The following is a 15,847-nucleotide window of genomic DNA, read 5'->3' on the forward strand; positions in this document are numbered from 1 at the left end:
ATGGAAAAATATTTTTTTTTTACGAATCAAGGAAATGTACTGAACTATCAGATTATTTTGTCTTCTTCTGTAGAATTAATGGAATCATTATAAGCACATGTAAACACATTATATCTCAATTTATCCACAATGGAACCTGAAAGCCTCTTTGCACATAAGGAGTTATTGAGGAAATCTTTTATTTTCTTTTATGCATATCTGTGTTGGAATGATAAATTAATAATCATATAATGCTTGATGCAAATTCTAATGTTTTACATTGCAGTGTTAAAATGATAGGACCACTGCACCCAGACCACTTTATTCAGATGAAGTGGTCTGCATGAATTTGATGTTTTTTTAACCCCTTAAGGACCAAACTTCTGGAATAAAAGGGAATCATGACATGTCACACATGTCATGTGTCCTTAAGGGGTTAAATACATTATTTAAAGGAAAAGCGTTATAATAAAAAAAAAAAAAAAGAATAGCCATAATAATTGTTTGGCACACAGGTAATCTGATTAAAGCACTACATTGGAGGTGACAAAATGTTGCTTCTCCTGTGTAGCCAAAAATTCTTCCACTGGCTCTGGTAACTGAGAAAATGCAATGGTGGGTGTGCTTGTGAAAAATGTAAGAGCAGAATATAACATAAGCTTTGGCAGTGTTTGCTCATAAAATGATTGCATACAAACTACCAAAATGTACCCAGGTCAATAAACTATGACCCCTAAACAGGTGATAATAGTCTAACACTTAATGTATATATTCATATAGTGGGGAGGTCATTGTGTTTTTTTTTTTGTTTGTTTGTTTGTTTTCAATGTTTTTAATCCCAATCTGGACTATAAACATACGGCCCTGCCATATTGGAGTCATTATCATGACAAAATTTGTCCACAACCGCACAAACGCCAAAGACCGTTCTATAAATGCAAAAATAATGAAAATATAAGCAATTTATGGTAAATAAATGGTTCGTACTTTTAATTGTATATTCTTTTTAGGTTTGATACTCCAGTGACATATGTGGAGACTTTCAGATATTAAAGAAAGCATGTTTTCTATCTTTTAAAAGTAAAAGCCTTATTATTTCACATTGAGTGTCTGGTAATGTCTGGCCAGCCTCGCAATCCCTGCCACTTTAGATACATGATGTATTACTGTGCTTGGTATGGTCTGCGGGGTGTGTTCAGTTAACTCAGCTTGCCATGAGATGAGACAACTATAATTCTATAACATAGTTTAGATAAAAGTGTGTTCGTTAGTATATATATATATATAAAAAAATATATAATAACATTGCAAGTCTGTGAGAACATTAAGCTACTTTAGGCAATGTCTCCAGGGTGTTCATTGTTCTTCTTTTCGCAGGATAACCAACAAGAGAAAAGAATAAAACCAAACACAAGGAACTACCTTGAACGAAAAGCTGCCTCCCTACAGGCACACTCCAAAAGCCTGCGAAGACAAAATATACACACAAAAAAGGTGGAAATAAATCACACCTAATGGGGGCGCTAATCGCAAGGAATAAAAGGTACCCTTGTAAGAAAAAGTGAAGCAATAAAACTCTATATACAATAGAGTAATCTCTTAGAAAAAATTAGCTTTATTCTGCATCACAGTGCAGTAAAACCATATAAAAAACATAAAAACAAGATATAATAATCTCTAATGTACAAATAATACACAGTGAACAGTCCTATTATGAGACCTGGGAAAAAAAACCCTGCATAAACCACTATATAACCAGAGTGAAGTATAAGATAGACTAAGCAGCTCCTGGTCGCGACCTCCAGGGCTGAAAATACTTGCAACTCGGTCAGTGGTAATGATGTTAAGGTCTCTGGACGTCGGCTGGATGATAGATGTGGCTCAACGCGTTTCGTCCCGCTGTATTCGGGACTTCCTCAGGAGCTGTGGATGGCCTCTGTTCTTTCCGGGGTCTCTTCTTATCTTCTGAAATTCGCGCGCAAAATAGCCCTATACGCATGCGCAAAACGGACATCAGCTTCCGTCGGAAATGTTGCCGGATTGTAAGGTTTGCCACAAATTTACTGCAAGTATTTTCAGCCCTGGAGGTCGCGACCAGGAGCTGCTTAGTCTATCTTATACTTCACTCTGGTTATATAGTGGTTTATGCAGGGTTTTTTTTCCCAGGTCTCATAATAGGACTGTTCACTGTGTATTATTTGTACATTAGAGATTATTATATCTTGTTTTTATGTTTTTTATATGGTTTTACTGCACTGTGATGCAGAATAAAGCTAATTTTTTCTAAGAGATTACTCTATTGTATATAGAGTTTTATTGCTTCACTTTTTCTTACAAGGGTACTTTTTATTCCTTGCGATTAGCGCCCCCATTAGGTGTGATTTATTTCCACCTTTTTTGTGTGTATATTTTCGCAGGATAAGTTCAGATTTATTTTATTTAATTCGCCATAAATACTTAATGTATGTAACATAGTTAAAAATCATGTCCCTGTACCTTTTCCCTTTTTTCCTAGTCAATAATTTATAGAAGATATGCTGCTCATCTAATCTGCAGCCATGTGCAAAACTAATATACTTGTGTTTCTTAAGCTTGCTTTTGATTAGTGTCCTTGGGGATCATTTTTCTTCCTCTATCAATAAACTGATAAAAATCATTTAATCTCTGGAGAAATGGCTTTCAAACAATGTGTTAATTAAATAGGCACATGTCAATTATAGCTCTACACTTGGGTCAGTCTGGAAAATGATCACTAAAGCTGATACCACTGGCTCTCTGTTTTATAAGCACGTTGTTCTCTTTTTTAAGTTAACCCATATACAGTCCTATAGTGGTTATAGTTTAGACAAGTATGAACACAGTCTTGCAAAAACAACTAGGCATGACTACCCAGACAGGCATGCTGATAAGTCTTCAGACATGAATATACAGGAATGCACACAGACACAGGCATGAATACATGTATACAGAGAGTTGTTTTCATTCTACATGTTCCATGTACATGTCTGCATCTGGTGAATACAAGAGGAATTAAGACAGGTTGGATATTACAAGCGAGAAGTCATGCCCCCAGAAATGTATAGACAAGTGGGGTAAAATGGAAAAAGTACATGTTATGTATTGAGGTTTATGCAGTCCACCTTCCAGTAGATGGCAGCATAGTGAAGTTATGCACTTGTTCTGTTGTGTTAGTCTCTCTTGTGTTATGTCATTATGTGTGTGTACTGAAGTAAAGAGAAGTTCTATTTTACTACAATGTCTGAGAGCCATTTGTGAATATATAACATGCTAATACACTAAACTGGCGACGAGGATGGGATTTCAGTAAATGGACACTGCAGCATATATATAAAGGAAATGAAATCAGCCTGAGTGAGGATGTAACACTTTTCTTTTGGAATTCTATTATCTACAAATATTTCCAGCATGGCTTCTCTGGGACACATGGAGGAATTTGATCTGGCTAATCCAGCCTCATGGGTCCCATATGCTGACAGGTTAGTGTTTTTCCTGGAAGCTAATAAGGTGGTTGATGCTATTCAGAAGAGAGCTGTGTTACTGAGTGTTATTGGATCCAAGACTTTTGATACTGTCCGCTCACTGATATCACCTGCTAAACCACAAGACTACTCATTTGAAGATATACTGGCACTGTTAAAAAATCATTTAGCACCCACCCAATCTGAAACAGTGAGGCATTTCCATTTCAATAGAAGAAATCAGAAACCAGGTGAAAGCATTGCAGCATACATTGCAGAACTGCGCAGGCTGTCTGAAAATTGCAATTTTGGTACCAGCTTAGAATCTTTGTTAAGGGACAGGCTTGTGAGTGGGGTGCAAGATGAAGCACTGCAGAGGAGACTGCTTGCAAGACAGAATTTAACTTTTATTATTGCACAAGAGGAAGCGCTCGCAAATGAGGCTGCATATGTCCATTCAAAAGAGATACAATCCTCCTCCAGCAAAGATAACTCACCAGAAATAAATCTAGTGAAGAAGACTGATGTTAAATCAAAAGACTGTTCACCACACACTGATGTCACAGCTCCATTTAAAGGAACTTGTTATAGTTGCGGTGGAAAACACAGGCGTAATACATGTCGTTTTCGAAATGCAGTTTGCCACACATGTAAACGTACAGGTAGCATACAGACAGTTTGCCAAAGCCAAGCCAGTGGAATTCAGACCAAATCTAAGAATGTGAATAAAATACAAACCACAGCGCACTCTTTTAATACTCCACATACTGTTTCAGATAGTGAAATGACTGCAGGTGTTTACTCAAATGACTATGTGAATAAAGTGGAAAATTAACCATCAGGACTGAAGATTTACACTGAAATTGTGCTTCAAGATGTTCCGTGCAAAATGGAAGAAGATTCTGGGTGCGCATATTCTTTGATTTCAGAAGAGACTTTTACATTGTTATGGCCTCATAATTCTCCTTCAATAGTACCTTGTGATATTCATCTCGTGGACTACAACAAACAGGCTGTGGATGTTAAAGGGGCTTGTTTTATACCAGTAAAATATGGTAAATTCAGAGGACATTTACGTTTAATAATTACTAAGGGACAAAGAGCAAGTTTGCTAGGTAGAGAGTGGTTTGAACCATTAGGAATTTCATTAACTGGAGTTAATAATGTATCCACAGATATTCTACAGAATGTGATTGATAAATTTAGTGCAGTTTTTGAAGAAGGTCTTGGCATGTTTAAAGGCCCTCCTGTTTATTTTGTATTAGATTTAAAAAGTACCCCCAATTCGCAAAATTGCATTAGCTCTCAGACCAAAAATAGATGCTGAGATTACATGTCTTGTGGAACAAGGCATACTTGAACCCGTAACACAGCCAAAGTGGTGTACACCCATAGTTCCGGTCATGAAACCAAAGGGGGATGTCAGAATCTGTGCTGACTACAAATGTACAATCAATAAAGCGTTGCAAGAGCATCCCTATCAAATTCCAGCTGTTAATCAAATTCTTACTACTTTGGCAAAAGGAAAAGTATTTGCCAAGTTGGACATGGCTCAAGCCTACCAGCAGTTACCTGTGGATGATGAAATACAGTCCAAGAAAAAAAGGTTAGGTTAGCGCTAATAATACAGTGGATAGGCAGCGGCCTAACAGAAGGTAACCCTCTAACCCTCTACATGAGAAATGCACAACAAGAAAAAAGAGAAAGGCTGCGCCAAAAGGAAATGGAAATATTATATAAAAAAATAGGAAAAAATCAATATATAAAGATTTTTTTTTGATATATATATATATATATATATATATATATATATATAAAATAAAAAATAAGTTCCAATAAATATCAGAAGGTGAATAGGTATAGTCACTGATTCCGCTGGTAGAGTATCTTCTCTGTTTATTGTAGTTTAAATCGTCTCGTGATATGGAAGACACAAAAAAAGAGGACCAATCGTGCAGAGTGTATAAAGTAAATATTACATAAAATAAAATGTAAGTATTACACTCACATTTGCATGAGCTATGGCCAGCTCAGGTATAACAGGCATACAGCGGAATAATCCCCGCTTGTAGGATATGTCAATGCTTGTCCTCCAGGGGGTGATAATATCCAATTCTCAGGAGAAAAAGAAAATAAAAACAGCAAATAGTGCTCTCTGATAATATGATGTGACCGTAGATAAAATAAAATAAAATATACTCACAAATAGAGTGCAGAGCACACTGCAGTCTGGAAGTAGCGTTGGTGGTATAATCACCACTTTAGGATTAGTTGAGTAGAATGCCAGGAAAAAATAAATGTGCCAGGTTTTATATTAACCCATTTTTGATAAAGCCCCAGTGGTAAATCGCGTTAATGGTTTTAAATATTGTGTATTATATATAATAAATTATTTTTGGCTATATATTTGTGCCACTATCTTTTTACACACTATTTTTATTTTTTCCTGGCATTCTACTCAACTAATCCTAAAGTGGGGATTATACAAGCAGGGATTATTCTGCTGTGTGCCTGTTATTCCTGAGCTGACCATAGCTCATGCAAATGTGAGTGTAATACTTAAATGTTAATTTATGTAATATTTACTTTATACACTCCGCACGATTGATCCTCTTTTTTTGTGTCTTCCATATCACGAGACAATTTAAACTACAATAAACAGAGAAGATACTCTACCAGCGGAATCAGTGACTATACCTATTCACCTTCTGATATTTATTGGAACTTATTTTTTTATTTTTTATATATATATAAAAAAAAATCTTTATATATTGATTTATATTTTCCTATTTTTTATATAATATTTCCATTTCCTTTTGGCGCAGCCTTTCTCTTTTTACCTGTGGATGATGAGGCTGCTGATGCACAAACGATAATAACACACAAAGGAGTTTTCCGAGCAAGACATTTGCAGTTTGGAGTTTCCATTGCTCCTGGCATATTGCAGAATTTTATGGAGGACCTCTTATCTGGACTTCCAGGTTATTTTGATGACGTTCTTATTTGTGCAAATTCTATACAGTCATTAGCTGCACAGCTACAACTTGTTTTACAACGTTTTCTTGATGCTGGTCTAAAACTTAAAAAAGAAAAGTGTGTTTTTGGTGTAAGCAGCGTGGATTTCCTTGGTTACCGAGTTGACGCACAGGGCATTCATCCAACTGATTCTAAGGTTGAAGCTATCCATAGAGCTCCGGTTCCAACAAACAAAGAAGAACTGCAAGCTTTCTTAGGGTTGCTTAATTTTTACCATTCTTTTCTGCCTGATAAAGCCACTGTTGCTGAACCTCTGCATCGTCTACTAGATAAAGATGCTCCATGGAAGTGGACTTACGTTCATACTACCGCTTTCAGCGCTGCTAAAAAACTGTTGTCTTCTGACAGTTTGCTTGTACACTATGATTTGGAGAAACCGCTCAGCCTCACCTGTGATGCTTCTTCGTATGGCATAGGGGCTGTATTGAGCCACACTTTGAGAAATGGGGTTGAGGCTCCTATTGTGTTTTATTCACGGACTTTATCTACTACAGAGAGGAATTACGCCCAAATTGACAAGGAGGCTTTAGCTATTGTGTCCAGTGTAAAAAAAGTTTCATGACTATTTGTATGGGCGGAGGTTTACTATTATAACAGATCATAAACCTTTACTGGGTCTGTTCACCAGCAATACTCCCACTCCTCAAATAATTTCACCACGCATGCTCAGGTGGTCCCTTATGCTGAATGCCTATGATTGTGAGTTCAAGTATCGTCCTGGCAAGGATATCACACATGCTGATGGATTAAGCCAATTACCTTTGACTTCTCCTGACTTTCTTGTTCCTCCTATGTCTAAGGTCCTCATGTTGGAATCCATTTCAAACCCTCCATACAAGTGACATTTCTTGTATGTCTGCCAAGGATCCTTTGCTGTCCCGTGTGCTCAACTGGGTTGGAGGGGGTGGCCAAAATCAAAAGTGGAAGATAAGTTCAAACCATTTGTAGTGCGCCAACATGAACTATCTGCCTATAAAGGGTGCCTATTATGGGGAAACAGAGTGGTAATTCCAAATGCAGGACAAGCTCGAGTATTGCATGCTCTTCATGAAGGACATCCTGGAATAGTTCGCATGAAAGCTTTAGCCAGAAGTTATGTTTGGTGGCCTAAAATCGATGAAGTTATTGAAAAGTGGGTGAAGAACTGTGTACCATGCCAATCACGCGTCATGCTCCACCTAAAGCCTCAGTACATCCTTGGGAAGTGACTAGGTCACCTTGGTCCCGTTTACATATAGATTTTGCTGGCCCTTTTCACGGACAGATGTTTTTTTTAGTTGTTGACTCCTTTTCAAAATGGTTAGAAGTTGTTCCAGTTACATCTGCTACCTCAGTCACAGTCATAAAGATTCTAAGGAGGCTGTTTGCTACACATGGGTTGCCAGATACAATTGTGTCTGATAATGGAACACAATTTACCTCATCAGAATTCAAAATGTTCATGGCAAGTAATCTTGTTCGACATGTTACCTTTGCACCATTTCACCCATCATCAAATGGTCAAGCTGAGCGTATGGTTCAGACTACCAAAGACTCATTAAAGAGAATTATTGAAGGAGATTGGGATCGTAGACTTGCAAATTTCCTTCTGCAACAACATGTGACACCTTGCTCAAGCACTGGTAGTAGTCCAGCAGAACTCCTTATATACCGGCGTCTTAAAACTTGTTTGGATCGTTTACATCCTGATTTGACAACTGAGTTACAAGAGAAGCAAGAATTGCAATTCAATAAGAACTATAATGCTTCTACTGTCAGAGAATTTGCACCTGACAGTGCTGTCTATGTCAGGAACTATGTTTCTGGGCCTAAATGGATACCTGCAAAAGTACTTATGGCCACAGGACCTTTGTCATACAAAGTACAAATTCCTGATGGTAGAATATTATGAAGGCATGTCGATCAGATTCGGGAACGGAGTGATGAGATTGTGCCTGCTGCTGGTCCCAGTCATACTGGGTTTTCTGTGATACCAGATGATGTGTAACCACTGGATGATACAGGTCTCAATTCTCCAGGAGTTGTTGTTGAAGAACCACTTCTGTGTGGTCCATCTGACAGAGCACAGGAAGAAAGGATGGGCACAACTGAAGGTCCAGATGAAGCAGTTCCAAACATGGTTTTGGGGCGCCCAAGACGAAATATTAAACCTCCCAGTTATCTCAAAGACTTTGAGGTCTAGGGGGAGGAGTGTTATGTATTGAGGTTTATGCAGTCCACCTTCCAGTAGATGGCCGCATAGTGAAGTTATGAACTTGTTCTGTTGTGTTAGTCTCTCTTGTGTTATGTCATTATGTGTGTGTACTGAAGTAAAGAGAAGTTCTATTTTACTACAATGTCTGAGAGCCATTTTGTGAATATATAACATTCTAATACACTAAAGTATATATGGAAAGAAAGATCCCAGCAACACATAATATAACACACTTTAACTATATTTGGTTATACCAAATATACACTCACAAGAGATTCTTGAAAGGAGTGCCTTGAATGGGCCTAAGCCATATTAGAAGACTGAGGATATTTTAATTTTTTTGTCTCTGATTACCTTGTTCATATATATGAGGAAACAGAGAGAAATACAGTACAGACCATACAGTGCAGACCATTGTCAATAAAGCATAAAATCCACTCACGTTTTAAAAACGGGAACATCAGGTTTTTGAGGGAGTCATACAGTATCCCTTCTCCAGCCCAACAATGCGATCCTCTGTCCTACATGTTTCATTCCAAAGTGGACAATCTCCAAGGCAAAATAAAATTGTATCTGTCTGTTAAAGCCATGTAGGATTGCACAGGGCACCACTGCTAATGATGCTCGGATATCTATCATTCAAAATAAAATCTGTGGGAAAACACAGGTGCAGGTAGCACAGCTATGTCACCATGGGAGCACCAGATGTTAAATAACATTCTAACCTGCAAAACTTACTAAAAGCAGAGCTTTAAATGTAGTCGTATCAGGCTACATTACCTGAAATATGAGTAAATCATATGTTTTGTTCATAATGGGAAGCTAGCGAGCCCTGGTCTTACCTCGACACCTCTATTTGCATTAATTTCACAGTGGTTGATTATCCTTAGAATCCTGCTATACGTGGCTCTGGGAAGAGTGAGTGACCCATTTCCTCTGTGTACTTAAATATCTGTATATATATATATCTATAAATACAGTATTACACTATATAGAGTTTTATATTTTACAGATAACCAGAGACAAATTGCAAGGTCCTCCTTGATATAAGCATATCACATTGTGTGGTGGTGTTTTTAATTGCGCACCCTGCACTTTGCACTTATTTTTGCACTATTTGCATGACATGCCTTATCTATGCCTTTCAGAAAGCTGTTGACTGCCTGATTGTAAATGATCAATCTAAGGTGCTTTATATGCCTTAATTTTAATTATTTTATGTTTTGTCATTTATTTCACAAAGATCATAATTAAATAGTATCCTTAACAGAAAAAAAAACAGAGGCATACATTTAATAACACAACTAATAGCTACTTTTATGTCCAGGGTGCTAATGTACCCTTATCTAAAATGTGACCGTTCCTTTTAAGAAACTCTAATAGTTTTCCTGCTGATAGAACCTCCATTTACAAGAGAAAGAGGTAGAAAATATTTGAAACTTCTTCAATATGTCAGGTTCTAAAAAGCAAATGTGGATAAACACTAAAAATAAGAACTATAAATGAGATTTTTAGTGTAAAAAAAAAAGCTTTACAGACAAATAAAGTGGTTCCTTGGGCATCTGAAACAAACCATTTTTTCCTCTTTTTCAGTAGGTTGATAATAGAAGGTAACATCAGCCTTCACCGTGGATTTTAATCAAACTACACTTGATAGAGTACTGTTCATGCCAACATGCTTTATTTCTCATGGAAGAATTGCTGAACTGAATATTTGGCATAATGGAGTTTAGAATGGAAAGAATGTTATTGTGTTTTCTGTAGTCATTGTTGAACGGTGATCATTCGGCCTTGATTCGCGATATTTCTATAGTAATATAGCATCTACATACATGGAATATGTTTATTATATCTTTCATTTAGGCAATATCCAAGTTTTTGTTTTCTCTTTACTTGTTTATGACGGCAATTGTTAGACCAAAATAGACAAGGTAGAAAAAAAAAAGTTTTAAAAAACAATACAATTTGTTCTGGTTTATAATGCATTGCACTGATATAATTCTCTACTCATTATACTAAACATGGATAACTAGGAATTTTTTTTTTTTATTTATTGTAATTACTTTAGACTGTGGCATTAGATTGATAAATATGTCAACCAGCAGAGGATCAATAACTTTCAATCTATAACTTTTTGTTTATTGTATTCTAATTGCATATAATGTAAACCCCCACCCTTCAAAAAAATAATAAGTTAACATATTGTTGATACTGTTTTGTCTGAATACAATGGCCATTTAGATATCTAAAAAAAATTTTTTTTCGGTTTTATTACCAGATCAGCGGAGTAACTAAAGGAACGGCACGCACCCGAGAACAGAGGGTTCTTGTTATGGTCATAGTGATGGTAATCTGTTTTCTGCTCTGCTGGTTACCGTATGGTATCATGGCATTAATTGCTACGTTTGGAAAGCCAGGTCTGATTACTCCTTCAGCCAGCATCATACCTTCTATACTTGCAAAGAGCAGCACTGTGTATAACCCCATCATCTACATTTTCTTGAATAAGCAGGTTGGTAAACAGAACATTTACACTTTAATTTGTATATTAAATGTTTACAAGGTGCCAAAATGTCCACATGGCAAATAGATGTATGTATTCTTATGCCTCTGTTTTCAAAGTAGTAACCAGGACAGCAGGAAATGTATCCCAAACTGGAACACATGAAATGATTGCCCCAGTTTGACGAATGCCACTTGTCGCCTGGCAAAATGAATAAATACAGTAATTAAAAAAATCCACATTTCTTTTTCTGCAAATACTCTACTTTCAACCCCAGACTGGCCAATGCGGAGGTGATTGTGGACTGTAATGATAATTTTTTCAAAATTTGGATTGAAGACAGTCTTGCGTTGGCACACTATCAATCACACTCAAAAAAATATCTGTGCCGCTTGGACTCTGTCTAATTACTCAAGAGTTGACCTGCCATAACCTGAGCTCCCAGCAGAAAATAGAAAGAGAAAGCACATTGCCAAATTAAAAACAATATTTTTCTGGCGCTCCACGATCCAAAACGGCCAAATTCCTCATGCATTAGTATACAGACAGTAACGCACATACGGAAAAAAGTAAAATATAGGCCAATTAATTGTCTCAAATGAGGTTATTGCTCGCCAAGTATCCTATATCAAACCTTGGGGCTTGATAAAGGTTCTTTGATGAAATTAAATGTTGCTTATATGACAACAAATTACTCTTTTTTTGTAACACTGCTTGTGTGCTCAGTTCTGTCTGTGTGCAACTGTTGATCTGCCACGTGGTAATGTGTACAGAGTTTGAGCTGTTATTGGTTTTATAGGCCTTTATTTATTGTAGTTTGTTTACATTTGAAGAATATTTGATTGTGCTTTAAATATAAAAGCTTGAAACTTTCTTTTCTATACTGTAATATAAAAGATAATAATATAAAATTATTAACACAGATAACGATCATAGGCAATGCCTAATAGTATGTTTAATAACGCTGCTAGGATTACTAGAATTTCACTGATCAAATCAAGCAATTAGAGAGACACCACAGCGCCAAACTCATGTATATGACTTCAGAGGTATTTTCATATTGGCTTTGTTTTCAGCCAATCAGAATGCATTTAATATTGATTTAATTACTAGAAATGCATTTATTAATGTCAGCACATGTCTCCTCAAAAGTGCAGTCTCCACAGAACAATAAAAATGAATATAGGCATGTTCCATACAGATGACCTCATATATCTCCATGTGTATTTAATTTGTTCTTAATTTACCATTTCATGTAATCCGAAGTTTGAGTTGAGCATTACTCGATGTTTAATACTTTATGACAGAGCAGCTAGAATTAAATGTCCTTGCACTGTCATCTCTGTTGTATTACTTGACTTTTTGTGTTTCCTTCTAACCCTGATTTGGATTCCGCTCCTCGTTAATGTAGTCAGCTCTTGGGTTTCAAGAAACCGACACTCTGTTAATATATTTAATTAAGATGCATTCTTGCGAACTAAAGAACATTATATAGACTGACTTTGATGGTAATTATGAGCCATTTTCTTAATTAGCTACAATGAACTAGCAGGATGGTCACTAGCGATTTCTCACAATCTAGCCCAAGGGGACTATATTTATAAGTATTTTCCCATCAGTAGGGAATTAATTCTTTTATTAATACTTTGCATGCTAATTTTTTATTGCTTACATTTAAATAGTTTGCATGCTATTTAGAACGGATTACCTTTAGATAGTTTGCATGCTATTTAGAACTGATTACAGTTAGATAGTTTGCATGCTATTTAGAACTGCTTACAGTTAGATAGTTTGCATGCTATTTAGAACTGATTACAGTTAGATAGTTTGCATGCAATTTAGAACTGCTTACATTTAGATAGTTTGCATGCTATTTAGAACTGATGACAGTTAGATAGTTTGCATGCTATTTAGAACTGATTACAGTTAGATAGTTTGCGTGCTATTTAGAACTGATTACAGTTAGATAGTTTGCATGCTATTTAGAACTGATAACAGTTACATAGTTTGCATGCTATTTAGAACTGATTACAGTTAGATAGTTTGCATGCTATTTAGAACTGATTACAGTTAGATAGTTTGCATGCTATTTAGAACTGATTACAGTTAGATAGTTTGCATGCTATTTAGAACGGATTACCTTTAGATAGTTTGCATGCTATTTAGAACTGATTACAGTTAGATAGTTTGCATGCTATTTAGAACTGATTACAGTTAGATAGTTTGCATGCTATTTAGAACTGCTTACAGTGAGATAGTTTGCATGCTATTTAGAACTGATTACAGTTAGATAGTTTGCATGCTTTTTAGAACTGATTACAGTTAGATAGTTTGCATGCTATTTAGAACTGATTACAGTTACATAGTTTGCATGCTATTTAGAACTGATTACAGTTAGATAGTTTGCATGCAATTTAGAACTGCTTACAGTTAGATAGTTTGCATGCTATTTAGAACTGATTACAGTTAGATAGTTTGCATGCTATTTAGAACTGATTACAGTTAGATAGTTTGCATGCTATTTAGAACTGATTACAGTTAGATAGTTTGCATGCTATTTAGAACTGATTACAGTTAGATAGTTTGCATGCTATTTAGAACTGATTACAGTTAGATAGTTTGCATGCTATTTAGAACTGATTACAGTTAGATAGTTTGCATGCTATTTAGAACTGCTTACAGTTAGATAGTTTGCATGCTATTTAGAACTGATTACAGTTAGATAGTTTGCATGCTATTTAGAACTGATTACAGTTAGATAGTTTGCATGCTATTTAGAACTGATTACAGTTAGATAGTTTGCATGCTATTTAGAACTGATTACAGTTAGACAGTTTGCATGCTATTTAGAACTGATTACAGTTAGATAGTTTGCATGCTATTTAGAACTGCTTACAGTGAGATAGTTTGCATGCTATTTAGAACTGATTACAGTTAGATAGTTTGCATGCTATTTAGAATGGATTACATTTAGATAGTTTGCATGCTATTTAGAACGGATTACATTTAGATAGTTTGCATGCTATTTAGAACTGATTACAGTTAGATAGTTTGCATGCTATTTAGAACTGCTTACAGTGAGATAGTTTGCATGCTATTTAGAACTGATTACAGTTAGATAGTTTGCATGCTTTTTAGAACTGATTACAGTTAGATAGTTTGCATGCTATTTAGAACTGATTACAGTTACATAGTTTGCATGCTATTTAGAACTGCTTACATTTAGATAGTTTGCATGCAATTTAGAACTGCTTACAGTTAGATAGTTTGCATGCTATTTAGAACTGACTACAGTTAGATAGTTTGCATGCTATTTAGAACTGATTACAGTTAGATAGTTTGCATGCTATTTAGAACTGATTACAGTTAGATAGTTTGCATGCTATTTAGAACTGATTACAGTTAGATAGTTTGCATGCTATTTAGAACTGATTACAGTTAGATAGTTTGCATGCTATTTAGAATTGATTACAGTTAGATAGTTTGCATGCTATTTAGAACTGATTACAGTTAGATAGTTTGCATGCTATTTAGAACTGATTACAGTTAGATAGTTTGCATGCTATTTAGAACTGATTACAGTTAGATAGTTTGCATGCTATTTAGAACTGATTACAGTTAGATAGTTTGCATGCTATTTAGAACTGATTACAGTTAGATAGTTTGCATGCTATTTAGAACTGATTACAGTTAGATAGTTTGCATGCTATTTAGAACTGATTACAGTTAGATAGTTTGCATGCTATTTAGAACTGATTACAGTTAGATAGTTTGCATGCTATTTAGAACTGATTACAGTTAGATAGTTTGCATGCTATTTAGAACTGATTACAGTTAGATAGTTTGCATGCTATTTAGAACTGATTACAGTTAGATAGTTTGCATGCTATTTAGAACTGATTACAGTTAGATAGTTTGCATGCTATTTAGAACTGATTACAGTTAGATAGTTTGCATGCTATTTAGAACTGATTACAGTTAGATAGTTTGCATGCTATTTAGAATTGATTACAGTTAGATAGTTTGCATGCTATTTAGAACTGATGACAGTTAGATAGTTTGCATGCTATTTAGAACTGATGACAGTTAGATAGTTTGCATGCTATTTAGAACTGATTACAGTTAGATAGTTTGCATGCTATTTAGAACTGATGACAGATAGTTTGCATGCTATTTAGAACTGATTACAGTTAGATAGTTTGCATGCTATTTAGAACTGATTACAGTTAGATAGTTTGCATGCTATTTAGAATTGATTACAGTTAGATAGTTTAGTGCAAAGTTAAATGATTTTGATGAATGAAGTATCCCACTGATGCAAACATGAAAAAATATAAAAAAATAAAATAAAAGCCACACACAAATCTACATTTTATGCTTAAGCCTTCTGCATGCTGTAAACACAACATAGAGAGATTTAAGGCCAGGGCAAGGGTTTTTGCCACCCTAGGCAAAAAAATAAAATATGTCCGACCCCATACGCACCCCCCATGGTGTGACATCACACAAACTAGGCTCCTGCTGTAATGTGACATCATGTCTAATTCATATTCATATGTCAGGTGGGGAGCTACTGGGATTCCATTGTACACTAAATGCACAGCTCCCTACAGCTAAATGCTCGTTCTGAGGTAACATCCCGTCAGCTTCCAACCT

General features: G+C 35.7%; 1 protein-coding gene across 1 annotated transcript in view; it reads left to right on the top strand.

Annotated features, from left to right (window-relative positions):
• LOC134585529 (vertebrate ancient opsin-like) overlaps positions 1-15,847 on the top strand; it is a 108,162-nt gene that overhangs the window by 77,086 nt on the left and 15,229 nt on the right. The window contains exon 3 of the mRNA XM_063440953.1: positions 10,967-11,200. Within this exon, the coding sequence (XP_063297023.1) occupies positions 10,967-11,200 (234 nt within the window). The remainder of the gene's footprint in view (positions 1-10,966; positions 11,201-15,847) is intronic.

The sequence above is a fragment of the Pelobates fuscus genome, chromosome 2 (genome assembly GCF_036172605.1).
Source record: "Pelobates fuscus isolate aPelFus1 chromosome 2, aPelFus1.pri, whole genome shotgun sequence".
Classification (NCBI taxonomy): domain Eukaryota; kingdom Metazoa; phylum Chordata; class Amphibia; order Anura; family Pelobatidae; genus Pelobates; species Pelobates fuscus.